The sequence below is a fragment of the Vulpes lagopus genome, chromosome 12 (genome assembly GCF_018345385.1).
Source record: "Vulpes lagopus strain Blue_001 chromosome 12, ASM1834538v1, whole genome shotgun sequence".
In the NCBI taxonomy this organism is placed as follows: domain Eukaryota; kingdom Metazoa; phylum Chordata; class Mammalia; order Carnivora; family Canidae; genus Vulpes; species Vulpes lagopus.
Window position 1 is genome coordinate 65,495,559 of NC_054835.1, and position 18,009 is coordinate 65,513,567.

The window sequence follows — 18,009 nt, forward strand, 5'->3', positions numbered from 1 at the left end:
TGCATGGAGCCTGCTTCTCCCTCTGCCTATGTCTCTGCCTCTCTCTCTCTCTCTCTCTCTCTCTGTGACTATCATAAATAAATAAAAATTAAAAAAAAAAAAGAAACCCCCTTTTGAGTACAGGTATGGCATGACTTGGTACTTTGCTCAGGTCCTAAAAGGCTGAAATAGGATGTTATCCAAGCTGATTTCTTACCTGAAAACTCTGGGGAAGAATCCACTTCCCGCCTTCCTCAGGTTGTTGGCAAAACTCCGTTCCTTACAGTGGAGGACCTACATCTCCAGGTTCTTGCTGGCGGTCACTAGGAGGCTGCTCTCAACCTCTAGAGACAAACAGCAGCCATTCTTTTGCATTGTATTTAATTTGATGGATTTTATTGAGTTTTTCCACCAATATTCCTGAGTGACATGGGTTTATAGTTTTTTGTGGCAATTATGAAAAAGTTTACATATTTTTAATGCGTATCGATATTTATATGATGATGATAAATGATTACTTGCAATGAAAGGTTTTTTGTTGTGTGTTTTTTTTTTAACTGTATGATTAGCTGTGAAGGAGTGTTCCAAGTTGGTTGTGTGCCACATTTGATTTGTTTTTAAAGATTTTATTTATTCATGAGAGGGAGAGAGAGAGAGAGAGGAGAGGCTCCATGCAGGAAGTCCAATGTGGGACTCGATCCTAGGACTCCAGGATCACGTCCTGGGCCGAAGGCAGGCACTAAACCGCTGAGCCACCCAGGGATCCCCATTTAGTTTAGGTTACTCTCATACCCAGGCCTTCTTTCCTAGTGTTAACATGTTAAGAATCTTGACCTTTAGGCTCTGTGGCCATGTTAATTAATTTTTAAATTCTAGCATTAGATAACATTTAAAATTCTAGCATTAGATAAAATGCTAATGTTGGTTAAAGCAAAGTGTCCAAGTGTCCAGAGTGAGTTAGGTGTGCTTTTTTTTTTTTTTTTTTGACACTGCATATCTGGGTAATGTTGGGCTTTAAGTGTCCATGCTCAGCCCAGGAACATTTCATATAGTTAATCTTTAATAGTATTTTTCTGTCACTAACCAGCAGGAGCTTTTTTGTAACCCAAATTTTCACAAGTAGTAGTTTACTCTTACACTAAAAAGGAAGTTAGGAATGAAGACTTTAATAAAACCTAGGTAAATCGTAGGTTTTTAAATTTTTTTTTAAATTTTTTTTTAAATTTTTTTTTTAACTTTTATTTATTTGTGATAGTCACAGAGAGAGAGAGAGAGGCAGAGACATAGGCAGAGGGAGAAGCAGGCTCCATGCACCGGGAGCCTGATGTGGGATTCGATCCCGGGTCTCCAGGATCGCGCCCTGGGCCAAAGACAAGTGCCAAACCGCTGCGCCACCCAGGGATCCCGGTTTTTTAAATTTTTTAATGAAATACTGAATCTCCCTGCCTTTAAGAACACTAGCTCGTTGAGGAGTAAGGTATGTAGATCTGAAAATACTTTCTGGTTCTAAGTTATAATAATTGAACTTTAAGCATTCAAGTTCGTTGTGTTTTCTTAAATAGTAATTTTGAAGGCAGTGTTCCAATCCGTAGCAGAGTATTAGATCAAATAAAGCATTTTGTGTATTAGCAGAACCCTGTGGCAAATCAGCTCTTGTTAGAGTGGGCTAAATCTTAGAATTATGAATGACATCCTTGAAAAATCCTAAAAATGCTTCATACTAAGTTGATCATTAGAGTTTTGTCTACTGAGTTGCTTTGTTTCCCTGTGGGAACAGTTGAGAAGAGAGGGTATTGCTATCCTCAGGTAGTTGGTCGCTTGGCAGGCTTTTCATTTAAATGAAAAGCAAAGTTGCTAAAGCTGAGCATGAGTTATATACAGTTTAAGAAATGAAATATAGATAAGCCCTTGGATATTGTTGTTAGGGTCAATAATGTGCATACAAATTCTCAATATTTACGCATAAATACTGTAATTGGGAGAACATTTTCCAGATAATCACATTTGTTAACTTCACTTAGCACTTGACTATGACTTGACTATGACTTGACTATGATTCACACACTAGTCTGAGGGCTTTACATATATTAACTCAGTTAATCCTTACAACAGCCCTTTGATCAAGCTGCAAGTGCAGGTGCAGGGAATTGATGTCAGGGTCTAGCTCCAGAGTCGGTGCTCTTAATCACTACTGTACTGCTTACTAGTCTTATAAATCCAGTAGGAAAGAAAACAAGGATTTTCTGTAAGAGTCTTTCAGGCTTGGAGAAGCAGATTCCTTCTATTAATAAATGAATGCAATCATAGGCTGACTGCTTCTATTTTCTCAAAGTATTATTATTCCTGCTTCTAATGGAAGGAAAGCCAGGCCGAATCATGAAAGAGGAAATGAGGTGTCTTGTTTCCTTTCCCCATGCTACACCTCTTTTCTATAAAAGTCAGTGATCAACAGTCATTTGTTGATGATCTAACTTTGGCCAAGCATTAGACTCTGTTGTGGAGTTTGGAAAGCACAATGATGTGCTTCCTGACTCTGAAGAACAAAGCCACCTGCTGTACCTTGAAGCAAGTGCAGTGATTGGGCCACACTCGGGATCATTATGGGAGTAGAGAGGGAATGCCTTACTGCATCTCCTGTGTGGATCCTCCCCAATCCCCCACCGCCCCCCCCCAACTCCATGGCCAAACTAAAACAGTCTAAAGGATGAGCAGGGGCTGGTGTGGTGAGTGGATGATAGGATTGACCAGCCATCCAGAAAACATTTGCAGAGGTGGTGAGATAAGCTATGCTGGGCAACCTTCCTGATAAATCACCTGGGTACTAATTAAATTCCACATTTGTGGGCCCCATTCTAGATCCTTGTAATCAGGATCTCCAGGGCAGGGGCCCAGGGGACTTATTGACAGAAGCTTAGAAAACACCGGACGAGTGGAATATGGTTTGTTCCTGAACAAACCGTATTCATTGGGGTGACTTTCAGAGAGAATGGTTGAGGGAAGAGATCAGATAGTGAGGTCATTTCATGTCATGCCCATCTTTTGTGGTTATTTGGTCTTCTATTTGTATCCTACTTCATGCTATCAACGGGTATATTGAACTGAGCGTTCCCTTAGGGTTGGACAACTTTATTTAATTTGAGAGGTATTGACAGTTTGGATCTCAGCCCAACTTACAGGGTTACCAACCTTGACTTCTGTATGGCCTGAGAAATTGCCAGAGAAGAGAGTGAGAGTAGGGAACAGAATGAACATTGTCTCCAGTGTGTCCCATGGCTCTTCAAGGTGTCTCATTTTTTTTCACTAGCAAGCTGAGGCGCAGAGGTTAATTACATAGGTCACACACCTAATAAGCGATGCTGCAGCTGATAGTCGAGCCAGTCTCTAGGGCAGAAAGAGTGTGATTTGTTGAAAAGTGGTGAACAGAGTGCTCATTCACTGAATTAAAACAAGGGAGCTGGAAAATGAAGGGTTAGGGTCAGGGGCTATAGTAAAAAAAGAAGTCTTCTGACATTTATCATGTGAAAATATATGCCCAATATTCTGTGGTGGGTTTTTTTCCTTTTAAGAGAAACTAAGTATCAGTATTTTATGTGAATTTATCTCTATTTGAAATGCCAGTCCTATATTTGAAAAAAATTATCATGATACAAGATGCACCATCGAGTAGAATTTTGCTTAGGAGTCACTGGTTTGGGACCTCTGGGTTAGATAAATCTCCAAAGTCTGAGCTTTAAAATAGGATTCATGATGATTCTTAATGAGATATGGTTTACTCCAATTTGCTTTCCTTTCATATCTTAGAGAAATTTTGCTGAATATTTAGGTGAACTATTATTAATAGCAGAGCCTTCTTTACATAGTCACATATTTTGGGGGTTTGCCGGGGGTAGATGGAGAAAGGTTAAAAGGCTGTCTCTTCCCAGTTGGGTGGGAAAAGTGTTGCCCTCCCGGAACATTCTAGTCCAGCTGCTGTTTTCCCTGCCTTTCTACCAGAGCAGGAGCTGAAAGTGGATCAGTTCACTTCCTTGTGTGCTTTCAGCCCATGTGGAACCGCATGTGGTGTCTTCCCAAAGTGTGTATCGCAGCACTATTAGTAGACCTTGAAACCAACCCATTGCATCTTGACCAGCATGAAAATGAGAAAGAGACTGAGTGAGACAGAGAGAGAGAGAGAGGAGAGAGAATAGAGTAGAATAGAACATGGATACATTGCAAGTAATAAGGATAAGAATTGTTTTATAATTTTTGTTTCAGCTGTATATGTATGTGGGTGTGTGGGTTCTAGGTTACCTCAAAGAACCTATTTCTCACTGACCTGGCAGTTGACAAATTTTGAAAACGCTTGAAGTACAATGACTAAGTAGATCCTTGGTCATTCCTGCTCAAGATAAAATGGTTTAAATTCTGAACTGGAAGCTTGAAAGGATTTTTACCAAATGTCATTATCTCCACATCTGGTCTTTTTTCCCTGGAGAATGCAAACACCGCCTCTGCCTTGTGTAGATCAGTCCTTTGATCTGGTAATCACTTTTCAGGAGAACATGGCGGTGCTGAGAGGAAGGCCTTGTACGATGATGAGCCCCTGGTGTTAGAGAGAAGGATGCAGATTCAGTGGCCCAGGAGGCCAATAACTAGCCCCAATTCTATCCTCACCAGAATTCCTTGGGAAGAAGAAAGTGGGGAAGGGGGAAGACAATCTTTGAGTAAATAGAGCATCTAACAAAAATCTAAGGGTATTGAAGGGGCGCGGATGGTGGTGGAGGTGGGGCTATTCTGGGAATGAAATGTTCTCCGGTCATAGATTTGTCTCTTTGCAACTGAGTGAGTTGGGGAGAGAGAAGGTTCTGGAATAGAGCCTTGGAATGAAAAGCTGATTGTTTTTGTGAACCACTAAGTGTTTTTGCTAGGGTGGAGTTGTTAGATAGACCGTGAATTACCAGAAGTGAACACCTCCCACATGTCGTATTTGTCTAAGTATTCCTGTTTACATTTTCAAGAAATTATACTTTGGAATTTAAAAATTTAAGTAGAATCTGTATTACTGTTGAGATTGTGGGCACCAGAGGGATACACACACTCCTAGGTCTTCCTAAGAATTTAATTGCAAATGAAAACTTAGTTGCTAGAAATACTGTAAAATTTCAACCCTCTGAGGAACACAAAGTTTGTCCTAAGTCCCATGACGTGCATGGGGCGAAATGCATGGAAAGCACTTAGTATTTTTACATTATCTATTGATTCATTTATAAAGCACTTTCTTACATCCTTATTCCGGGGGAGATTTCTGGATATGTTATGAATTACTTTAATAACAAACTGTCATTACTAGTTACAGGTTAAGAAGCTATTTTTATACCCTGAAGTGAAAACCAGACTTTTCACATTACTTCAGATATGGGCTTTTACAAAATTATGTTGAAAAGATAGAAATATTTTGGCCGATGTTTACTGATTTAACTTGGTGAACACATACAATTTTAGAGAGCAAACTCCAAAGAACAGAGACCTGAGAAGGATAGATTTTTTTTTTGCTTTGTTTTTATTTTTCATCATTAGTATAAAATTGAAAAGACTGGGGCCCCTGGGTGGCTCAGATGGTTAAGCATCTGCCTTTGGCTCAGGTCATGATCTCTGAGTCCTGGCACCAAGCCCCACATCTGGCTCCCTGCTCAGCGGGGCGTCTGGTTCTCCCTTTCCCTCTGCCTCTCCCCACCACTGGGGCTCTCTCTCTCTTTCTCTTTCTGTCAAATGAATAAATAACAACAACAAAAAGTCCTGATAAGACTGACTTTACGAATATTTTCTCTCAGTGGTAATAGAGATTACATATTGTGGGTTCAATATCCAGATACACACACTTGGAGGCTGTTGTGTTCTTCCCATTAAAAGGACTTTCTGCTCTTACTTGTTTTTATTATTTTGCTTTAGGTCACATAATTTTTAAGGGTCTGGCGGACTTTTAGATTATTATTTGTAATTCAGCTTACTTTCTGTAAATACAATGATAAAGTGATGCCGCAAACTGTAATCCGTTGGATTGCTTAAGGACCGATGTATAGTACATAAGTGAGCTAGCAAGAATCAGTTATTAGAAATATTGACTACGTTACTAGAATGTCATTGGACCAGATCTTCAGGGTTATTAGGTAATGATCTATGATTTCAGATCCGTGAAAGTCGGATACAATTTTAATGTTCTTAGAGGGAAACCTATTAATTTCTGATTAATATAACATTTTAGAGAAAATAATCCATAGACATGTTATAAACTTAGAATGAAGCTTAGGAAGGAAGTCAGCTTAAATAATTTGCCCAAACTACTTAAGGGCCTCAAACACCCATTTTATACCTGGGATTGCATTTATGTATTTACATGCCTGTCACCTCACCTAGACCCTGAGTGCTTAGAGAAAAGGGATCTAGGTCTTAAATCATCTCTGCATCTCTTCATCTCTGCATCTCTGCATTCCTAGTCTGCTCTAGTTGCTAGCACATAACCTCATTTTTCTCCAGATGTGGTCTGGGGAGTTTTGTTAATGGTTCAGATTACCAGAACAAACTCACTGATTTGTTAAATAATCTCTAGAGGTGAACTCCAGTGGAAGGGGATAAATAAATGCAATGACACTGATAAGTAAGAATAGAAACCAAGGCCTCCAGACCTTGTCCTCTACATCTTGGTGACATGCTAGTTACATGGACTAAAAAGCATGGACTTTTATTGAGCATCTAAGTGCCAGCTACTCTGGATTCAACAATCCATGAAGCACATTAATAATTAAAGCAGCACTGTTAGAAAGAGTTAGTTTGAATCCGCCTTACCTACTTACTATAACCATATACATTTTTAGCAAGTTACTTTATTCTCTAAGTCTGTTTACTCTTTTGTAAAATAGAAACACCTGTCATAAGATTTGATGTAATTATTAAATAAGATAATGTACGTAACGTGCTTTGCAAAATTCTTAGAATATGGTGTGCTCTTAGCTTTTGTTTTCTTTTAAATTAATGAGCTTACATTCTAAGCAGGGCTGAAAATAAGGAAAACTTGGAAATAAGGAAAATAAGGAAGAGACCTTATAAGAGTTAGATTTTGTTTTATGACCACCCTAAAAACTTGGTGATGTAATTTTTATTGACTCACAATTTGGTGGTTTGGCAGTTTGGGTTGAGCTCAGTTGGGACAATTCATCTCTGTTCTAGGTTGGGTCATTGGGCACACGCATGGGTTAATGGTCAGCTGGGAGTCGTTGGCCTTACCCGTGTTTTGACAGGAACAGGGGTGGTAAGTGGGTCATGTGTACTCATCATCTAGTAAACTAGCCTGTACTCAGACACCTGGTAGTGGTCACAGAGTTTTTAAGAGAGAGAAGTTGTTCCATGAGCAAGCACTGAATTTTCAAGCCTCTGCTTCTGTTGTGTTTACTGGTCTTCCATTACCCAAAGAAAAGCACATGGCCAAGCCCAGGTTCATTGGGTCCTCTCACTTGATGGATGAAGGATTGTGTATTTAGGAATGGAAGGAATTTGTGGCCATTTTTATAAAATCTTCACAGAATGGATTTTATGGACTGCTTCTTCTGTATCAAGCTTTATCCTGGATAATTTACATGTAAGTCATTCAGCCCTTAACAAAAATTTCCTGACATGTGTGGCATTCCCACTTCAAAGATGAGAAAGCTAATTATCAGATAAATTGAGAGGCTTGTCCACGTTAAGCCCAAATTACTTGCTTCAAGTTATGGAGTGGCTTTTAGGTGCTCTTATTGCTTCAATGATCAGATGGTTGGCTCTTGAGACAGAAGGTGTTTGCTTTATTTAATAAGAATTTTGTTAAAATGGAAGTTCCAAAGACAAGCTTTACTTATTATACCATTTACTAGTTTCAAAGCCTAGTTTTACTTTATACCCATTGGGTCATATATTGTTTGATATGGAAAAAAAATTTAATTTTACTACCCATACTATCCTTTAAGACTTTCTGGAAGCTTATGCGAAGTGTTTTAGGGGGTTTTTGTTTGTTTTGCTAGATTACCTACATACCCCGGATCTCAGCACATTTTGGACATGACCGAGTTTCTGCGATGGGCCAGGTATCACTGGCAGCGACTAACGGGCGGCACAAACAGGGATGACCATGAGAGGCCATACAACTATTCCTCTCTGCTGGCCTGTGGGGGCAAGTCCTCTCAGACTCCCAAAGTGGCGGGAAGGCACCGGGTTGTCGTTCCCCACCTCCGGCCCTTCAAGGATGAGTATGAAAAGTTCTCTGGCACCTATGTGAATAACCGAATACGAACAACAAAATACACACTTCTAAATTTTGTGCCAAGAAATCTATTTGAACAATTTCACAGGTATATTTATTTATTTATTTATTTATTGAAAGAAAAAATCTTAGCATGGTCATTGTTATTCTAGTTGATAAAAGATTTTTAAAATTTCTGTAACATATGTCACCTAATAAGCTAAGACTTGGGACATTTTCTTTGACAATTCTAGTAGAGTTTGCGATGCAGTGATGAGCCCTTTACAATTGGTAAGATGCTTTCTCTTGACCAGAGAAGATATTGTTGTTTTCCTATTGTAGATTAGAAAACGAAGTTTGTTACTGTGGTTTACCCAACATCATGCCAGTGATAAGGAGCAGACCAGGGGCCCTAGTCTTGAATCTTTTCACTCTTGCTTCCATATTCTTTCCATTAGACCATGCTGTGTTTTAATTTTAGCTTTCTCTTACTGGCAGTATGGGGGAAATAGAGCTCTGAAGCAAGTGCAGATGTAAGATGCTACCAGGTGAAGTAGTGACATAGTTTAGTTTAATATGTAGTTATTGAAGCTCTCCTATGCATTTAGGCATTGAAGGAAATACACATCTAAATGGTGCTCCTTTCCTAATGAAGTTTGCAGTCTAGCAAGGGAAACAAGATGTGTATGCAATGAAAAGACATCACATTGAGGGTGTGATGAGTGATGTAAAGTGCTACCAAGTAGGATGGAAGCCTCAGAAGAGAGAGAACAGCAAGAGGAAATGACATTTGGCAATTGAACTTAATTATGAAAAAAAATTATAGAGAGCGGGTAAGATTTTCAAGGCAGAGGTGTCAGCAAAGCACGTTTCAGCTGGAGGAAGGGGTATGAATAAAAGCAGGAAGGCAGTAGCTTACATTGCTTGAGGTCTGGAATGGGGAGCCCTCTACCTGGAGCAATTAGAAGTAAAGCAAAGGCAGAGAGAACATATAGGGAGATGCTCCATATCCCCTGGTGAATGGTAAGACCTGAGCTTAGAAGAATGTGAGAATGAAAAGAAAGTTTATTTCAGATATTATGGATTAGATGTGGGGAATTAAGTAAAAAGATGGCATGAACATAACTGAGCTGAGAGGACCAGAAGGATTAGCAGAAAAACCTAAAGATAGGAATAAAAAGAAACTTGGTTAGACTTTTTTTTTTTTTGTAAGTGTTGAGTGTGAGATGCTAATGTGAGTATATAGATTCTCAGCATTCATGATTCATTCTACATATATTCATTCTCATTATTCACTGTATGTAGATTCCATGTGCATTGATTAAATGATGGGTATATTTAAAAATATAGATGGGAATTTGCTGAATTAAGGCTCTAAATGCTATGGGTGATTCTATCTTTTATGAAGTTTGCAGTCTAGTGCCCTTGAGGGAATCAGGATCTGAAACCTAAACAGAGTTCAAGGGTCCTCGGTGTAGGTTTGGATACACTCCACATGGAAATAACTGAAGCCAAAAAAGTAGCAAAAAGGGGTTGAGAAAGAAATTTTCAGTTAATAAAAGGAGTTGGCGGTGAGGAAGGAAAAATGTAGGTAAATTAATTTTGAGAAGTTTAATGGTTAACGAGGGAAATGATATGATAAAAATGGAAGAGGCTATGAAGAATTGAGATTATAGTTCTTTTAAGGAAATGGGCTACTTGAATTTACCTTAGGGGCCTGTAGGTGGGTAGTTAAATATATAAAATAAGGGAGTGGAAGAAGTTCCTGAAGATGGTGAATCTCATAAAAGCTAAAATAGAAGGATTGGTCTCAAGGAGAAAAAAAAAGAAAAACAAAACACCAAACCTTTCAGGTTTCTTCTTTATTTATTTTGAGCTTTGTTTGAATCTAATGTTTGGGCATGCAAATTAACTTCTGAAGCCAGACAGTTGAGGTTTTTAAAAATTTATATCTACAGTGTGTTAGCATTGAATTTCCTCTAAATTTTTTGAACTCTTAAAAAGAAAATAGTCTTTTCAGTTATGCTTCTTATGTTTTACACAACTCAAGACTGTCACACTCATATTTACTATTATATATTTAAGAAAGAATACCTCTCCTTTATTACAGTAATGCCATGAGCTGGATGTCTACAGGAGCTACGAATTGTTCAGATTTGTTAGGTTTTGCTAGTTCTCTATTCTGTAACATCAAAAACTTGTAGGAAAATGCCCTAAGGTATTTTTTGAACGTTTTGCTTGTTGTTTTTGAACGTTTGCTTTGTTTATGTGATTTGTTAACACTTCTTCGTGTGTGTTTGGATTACAGGGCCGCCAATTTATATTTCCTGTTTCTAGCTGTCTTGAACTGGGTGCCTTTGGTGGAAGCCTTCCAAAAGGAAATTACAATGCTGCCTCTGGTGGTGGTCCTTACGATTATTGCAATTAAAGATGGTTTGGAAGATTACCGAAAATACAAAATCGACAAACAAATCAACAACTTAGTAACTAAAGTTTACAGTAGGTAAGTGTAACAGGAGCTGCCCAAAGGAATACACATGGGTCATTTAGAAACATGCAGAATGTTACTTTTCCCCCCCTTAGGTGTGATCAGGACCCTTTTTGATAATGGCGGTGGCAGTGATGTTTTCAACTAAGGTTTATTAAGGACCCGCAGTGAATTTAATTCAGGTGTCATAGCAGAACCAAAATGTGTAGATGGTCCTGATTTACGATGATCTGATTTAAGATTTTTTGACTCTGCAGTGGTACAAAGGCAGTATGTGTTCTGTGGAAATCTTACCTCAGAATTTGAATTCTGACCTTTTCCTGGGCTAGCGATGTGGCAAGGTACTCTCATGATGCTGGGCAGCTGCAGGGAAGCTCATTTCCAGTCAGCTTGGTGATCATGAGGGTAAACGATGAATCATTTTGTACCCATAGAACCAGACTGTTTTTCACTTTCAATAAATTGAAAGTAGTCAATAAATTGATAATAATCAATAAGTTACACGAGACGTTCAGCACATTATTATAAAATAGACTTTGAGTTAGATGATTTTACCCAACTCTAGGCTCCTGTAAACATTCTGAGCACATTTTAGGAAAGTGGGCTAAGCTATGATGATCTGTAGATTAGGCATATTATGTGCATTTCCACCTACAATATTTTCAACTTGCAATAAGTATATTGGGATGTAACCCTTTCATAAGTCAGGAAGGATTTGTATAAGCCATTGTCAATATAGGAGTTGATAAATCAAAAGCTTGTATAACTTACGTATAAGTGGAACTGAAAGAATGAAACTTCATAAGAAGGAAAGCAAGCAGATAGTTTTTAATCCAGGATGTTCTAGTTTGGGGTTAATAAAAGGATGGGATATGAAAAATCTGAATGGATATGAAAAACAAGATGGAATATGAAGAAAAAGACCAGAGCTACCAATGGAGGAAAGATACTGAAAAACGGGGAAGAGTGTTCTCTTTTTTTGTGCACAAAGCTAGAGGTTTTATAAAACTCTTCCCATTGCAGTAACAGAGAGTGTTCATAATAGGAGGTCTTTTCTGAAGTGTATTTGCTGTGGTGGAGACTTGTATCTCTAGTATTTATTAAACAGAAAGACTTTGTAGCTAAGAATAGTCTGAAAGGTGAGTTTCGAACTGTGCTATGTATTGTAAATCGACATTTGCAAATTCTTACAATACTCGTATCCAGAGACAACAGTGTTTTTAAGTCTTGTGCACATTGCGTATGTGTCTTACAAAATTAAGATTGTCCTGCATATATTTTTATTCTAATTGTTTTAGCCTAATACTGCACCACAGCCATTTCCCAGGTCTTTATGAAAATGAATTACAAAGTTTGTAATATTAATTGTCTGGCATTCCCTTTTGTGAGAAATGTATCTGCTTTTTAAAAAGTCATCATTACTAAGGGTGGTGGAAGGGGAGGAGGGCGGGTGTTGGAGGGGAATGGGTGACGGGCACTGAGGTGGACACTTGACGGGATGAGCACTGGGTGTTTTTCTGTATGTTGGTAAATTGAACACCAATAAAAATTAATTAAAAAAAATAAAGCAGAACTGAACAAAATAATTTTTATTCTGATAAAAAATATTTGGTTGAAATTTTTGAAATATCATAAATTAATAAAAATAATATCCCCCCCCCCAAAAATAAAATAAAATAAAAAGTCATCATTAGAACAGATTTGTGAAATTTTGGGTCTAATATGTTAATTGCTTTACAAATGAGTGTATGATGTCAGTCCTCCCGCCCCCCCCCCCCCCCCCCCCCGCCAATTTCAGGAGTAAGAATGCTTGTAGAGTGTTCTGGGGATACTGAGTATATTGACTTGGCCTGAGGTGGTAACCAGCTAAAGGAGCTGTAATGAGAAATGGAAAGAGAGGGAGCTTGAGGGCAACACCAGGCTACTCCTTGAACGTTGTCTTAATCAGGGTTGTCCAGAGAAATCGAACCAATAAGAATGAGATTTATTATCAGGAATTGGCTCACGTGATAATGGAGGCTGAGAAACCCCCATATCTGCAGCTGGTGTCTCAGGAAGGCCAGGGGTGCGGGTTGAAGGGCTGAGAGCTGCAGAACGGAGGGTGTGGATTCCAGTCCAAGCCTGAAGGCCTGAGAACCAGGGATGCTGCAGTCGGAAGATCAGTGTCCCAGCTCAGGAGGGCAGAGAATAAACTCAACTTTTCTCTGCCTTTTTGTTCGCATGGGATTGGATGATACCCACTCACCCTGGGGAGGACCATCTGCTTTACTCAGTTTACCAAGTCGAATGCTAATTGCTCCCAGAAACACTCCCAGACACAGCCAGCAGTAATGTTTAACCAGTGTCTGGGCATCCCTAGTGCAGGTGATGCTTACAATGAACCATCAGAGATCTTTTCCTTTAGTGGTAGAGAATCTGTCACGTGTCTCCGATCTGATAGGGGCCCCCAAATGTGGGATGACCCCAAATAGGTCGAAGCCCATGGTGTGGGTGGAGAAAGAATTCACCTGAGGCAGAATAGAGGCGATAGATAGATGCTTACTGAATATACCCGCAAAGGGGTGCAGTGGGGGCAGCGGGCAGGACCGCAGAGAAGCCTGAGTGCAACGGGGTAGGGGGTGCAGGCTGCTTAAAAGGGGAAGGTGAGGCGGTGTGGCCACATGGCATTTTTCCCTTTTCTTGTAGTCGTACCTGGTTGTAAGTAGCCCTTTGATCAGTTAAGGCTTATGGGTATCTTGAGGTGGGTCTCCTGAGGGGCCTGTCACTGTGGGCCCTTGTGCCTGGGTCAGGTTTCCATCACTCAAGCCTGGTACCTAAAAGTAGTTTCTTCAGACTCCATCTCTCTCTCTCTCTCTCTCTTTTTTTTTAAGTTTTTAAATTCCACTTAGTTAACATAGAGCGTAATATTAATTTCAGTTGTACAATATAGTGATTTAACAACCCCACACATCACCCGGTGCTCCTCAGGATAAGTGCCCTCCTTAATCCCCATCACTTATTTCACCCAACCCCACACCTCCCTCCCCTCGGGTGACCATCAGTTCTCTATAGTTAAGAGTCTGTTTCTAGGTTTGTGTGTGTGTCTTTCTCTCCTCCGCCTCCCCCCGCCCCCCAATTCCCACCCCTTGCTGGTTTCCATCTGTGGAGCGGAGAAGGAATGTGGTGAAAGATGTGCTTTAGGAATATAGGTCTACTCAAGTCCTGGGAATAGTCTCTGCAAATAGGGTAGACCTGCTTCTGCTAATCCATCAGGGGCCCTTGTGGGAGTAGATGCAAGGTACAGCAAGGGGTTCGTAGAAGAGATACTGTGAAGAAGAACCGAATTGAATTTGGTGGACCTCTGTGATTTCTCAGCTTTGGAGGAGAAAATAGACCACTGGTAGAAATAAGGATCCCTAAATTCACCTTGGGTAGGATGAACTGGAAATGGTAGCAGGACAGGCATCTCGGTGGAAAGGCGCCACGGACAAATAGGAACATGCTACCAGAGTTCTACATGCTTCAGGGTGGAAAGGCTATCATAAGATGTTTTGAATTCATCAGACTGTTTAGAGGTGATTTTGAAGTGAGGAGTTTGACTTAAATCCCCAGGGGAGAAAATGTGAAGAGCTACAAGACCGAGCTTTGAGCACAGAGGTAGGCAAGCATCTCTTTCAGCTTCTGAGGAGACTTGACAGAGGTTCCCTTAGATGCTGCAGATTTTCTTCTGACATCTCAAAGTATTTGGCACATTTCTTAGATTGACTTTAGGGTTCTCATGTAAACTCTTGAGTTCTTAAGATTGTAATTCTAAATTGGTCAGACTAGAGATTCTCTTCTGTTCTAGTTACCAAGTCTGAGTACAAGACATTGAGGTTGTCGCAGTCTAGTTTTATTATAAAAAAGTATATTTTGAACAAATTTAAGGCTCTCTGGACTCACCAAGAGTTCCACTAAGTGACATAATGTTTGTTTTGTGTAGTTTAGAGAGAAGAATAACTCAAAGGCTTGTCCTGATTGATGGTGGAATTGTCTTCCATTTTATGTGAGCCACAGAGGAAAGAGGTTAGGGCAAGCTGCTCTGATAAAAGTGATACTTAAGCTGAAACCTATAGGATCCTACATTTTGTTCATTATAAGAATTCATCAGTGACTTTCTCAACATTCCTTTTAAAGATCTAGGAGTAAAACAAAGTAACTTTTTTTTCTCCTTTTAAGATGATGTGACTTGTACTTAAAAATTTGGTCTATTTTTTTTCTTATACTCATGTCTGGTCTAAAGCTAACCAAAAAACTGACATATTATGTAGAAAACTGAAAATAATAGGAAAAGCTCAGGGTTTTCATTTTAAAGTCACGAGCATTTTACTACCACACTGCTATGAATCATTTGATGACATTTATGTCTTTATCATGTGCCAGGATAGAGAGGGGATGTCGATACGGTCACCCCTCAGAAAATAGCTATAGGAAATAGTATTTTATTTTATTTTATTTTATTTTAATTTTTAAAAAGATTTTATTTATTTATTCATGAGAGACACACACACAGAGAGAGGCAGAGACACAGGCAGAGGGAGAAGCAGGCTCCATGCAGGGAGCCTGATGTGGGACTTGATCCTGGGACTCCAGGATCACATCCTGGGCCAAAGGCAGACGCTAAACTGCTGAGCCACCCAGAGATCCCTCATAATTTTTTTCTTTTTTTGAGATCCCTCATAATTAAATTAATTTCATTTTTTCCTATTTGGAGTACATACCAGGATTTCAAAGAAATATTTATTTCAAAAATAGGTCAATAAACATATACTGACCTTAACTTAATGCCAGTTAACCATGTTAGGTGTTAAGAACACACAAATGGTCAATATATGGTCATCACCCTGTACAAGTTATGGCTGAAATTTGAAAAAGAGACACAAACAGTACTTTCATAATAGAGAGGTATGTATGTCCAGGTTACTATGGGAGCCAGTTGTCGGGGTGGTTTGCCCTGGAGGAGGGGAGTCTTGAAGGATGATCAAGAATGAGTCAGGTAAAGAAAGATGGGACAGGATACGAAGTGTATCAGACAGGATGCAAAGACATGGGGCAGGAGAGAGCACATGTGTGAAAGCAATGGCAAGCCAGTGACGACGCTCACCGCCACATTTTACTAGCTCTGAAGACTTCTCATTGTGGTAGACTCAGAATGAGGCCATATTTCCTTATCCAATAAAGAATTAAAACTAATAAGAGGACCATCTTCTTCGATAGCCTGAACGTTCAGCCAGAACTTCTTGCATCTACTTGGTTGTTTATGCTTCTGAGCCACTCTCACTGGAGAGGTCATCGTTCTCACAATCCCTTCTTCAGGCAAACTTCTAGACCCATTTTGCTTCTTTAAGAGTTCAAGATCACACAGCTCTGCTACATAAGCATTGGGTAACATTGGGAAGAACACACTGAACTATTATTTTTTTTTAAGATTTATTTATTTATTTATTTATTTATTGAGAGAACAAGCAAGTGGAAGGGCAGAGGCAGAGGGAAAAGCAACTTCCCACTGACTGGGGAGCCCAATGTGGGGCTTGATTCTAGGACCCTGAAATCATGACCTGAGAGGTGGGAGGAAGGAGAGGGGTAAGAAGCGAGGGTGGAGAATGTAATCTTCTTACTTTAACAAATTTAAAGAGAGAAAGAGTAGGATTATGAATAAATTTTTCTCTTTGATATTTTTAAGCATTTTTTCCATAAAAGGCTTAAAAATTTATAATAAGCAAATAATGAATAATCATTGCATAAAACAACAGCTAAGATTCATCAAATGCTTGATAGTAACCAGTGGATCTAATTTTTGTATCAATGTTACATGCTTGGTACTATGAATGAACTATATGATCCCTGCCCTGCCTGTGTTTACAAATGAGAAAAACAGGTTTTGGCAGGTTAATTAACTTGCTCAAGGTCACACAGCTCCTAAGTGTCCTGGGATTTAAAACAAGGCTCCAGAGCCCATCTTTCAAGAAGCAGACTTTATTCCAGCTATAGTCACTTATTGATGACCATCAAATAAAAGATGTTTCAGTTGTATATTAGAAAGTGAATTTCAAGAACCATCACTTTTGAAAATATCACAATAAAAAGTAGATTACCTTAGAAAGCATTTAGTATCATTTTAAGAAGTGTAAAATTCTATGAATTTAGGAGATTCATGAATTTATGAGATAGTCCTAAAATGTTAACATTAGCCAGTACTTGAAACTCCTAAAACCAACACAGTGATTTTTTTAAAGATCAGAAAATAATGTAGGGTCCTGGAGGGAAGGCACTGTATCTATTTTTTTCCTTAAATTTGTCAGTACCTACAACACAAGTAAGGCACTCAAATTTGTTGTGATTAATAGTTTTGTTTTCAACACACTTCTATTATCCTTGAGACAAAACTTAAAACCTTATAAACGGCTGCTGTTTGAAAAGCAATTTTGAGAAAGTTAGGTTTTCCATAATAGCTCATTCCAACTTAATTGAGGTATAATAAAATTTAAATGCTTCGTTTTTGTATTAGTGTTTATTATTTCCCAAGATACTTGCCCAAAGACAAGCACCACATGAAAGAACACATATTACAAATAAGAATTAAATTATCTGCACAGAAATGTTAATGTGCTTCCTCCAAAACCTTGCACAATTTAATGCTTCATACTTTCACCTTAATTTTGTTGGGAAATAAATCTGTTCTCTTCTGTGATGTCTTTGTATTTCATAGGAATTTAAGTTAGCATATTTAAATCAACAAGGCATGGTCTTATAGTCTACCTTTATTTCTTTATATCTTTATAATTTGTTTCAAGAACAATTTGTGGGGGGGATGTAAACGTTATTTCTTCTGCAATACCAAACAAAAAGCAAATTACACGGAATAACAGATAAAAAGACAAAGAGTTACCAGATTCTATTATGAAATGCAATAGTAAAGTGGTATCTTGGGATAGACTTAAACAATTGAATAGAATATTGCATCTCATCTTTAAATTTATATGCAAATCATCTAAAATAGATTTGGACTATGTCCTAAAGGAAACCTGAGGAAAAAATTAGACCAGGTCTCCCACTATGCAATTTTAATATTTACAAAACCATACAGTGTCCTAAGGAGTTCTCAAATGTTGGTCAAATAACTTAATAACGTGACAAACTCTAGCTAATAGTTACTACTAATCTACAAAAATCACCATAGTGGCTAACCTTTACTTAGCACTTAGAAAGGGCTGGGCTTTATGGCTTACTGTTTTATTACTATTATATTCATAATGAAGGGAACCAGGGTTTAGCT

General features: G+C 38.8%; 1 protein-coding gene across 4 annotated transcripts in view; it reads left to right on the forward strand.

Annotated features, from left to right (window-relative positions):
• The window catches only part of ATP10D (ATPase phospholipid transporting 10D (putative)), a 100,063-nt gene that overhangs the window by 17,554 nt on the left and 64,500 nt on the right, over positions 1–18,009 (forward strand). For 3 of the 4 annotated variants that reach the window (XR_005982953.1, XM_041723854.1, XM_041723852.1), the window contains exons 2-3: positions 8,010–8,336; positions 10,536–10,730. Coding sequence is in view for 3 of the 4 variants with exons in the window: in XM_041723854.1 (XP_041579788.1) it covers positions 8,047–8,336; positions 10,536–10,730 (485 nt within the window). In the remaining variant the exon portion in view is untranslated. Of the gene's footprint in view, positions 1–7,425; positions 7,592–8,009; positions 8,337–10,535; positions 10,731–18,009 lie in introns of all 4 variants that reach the window. The other variant, XM_041723853.1, reaches the window with a different exon arrangement.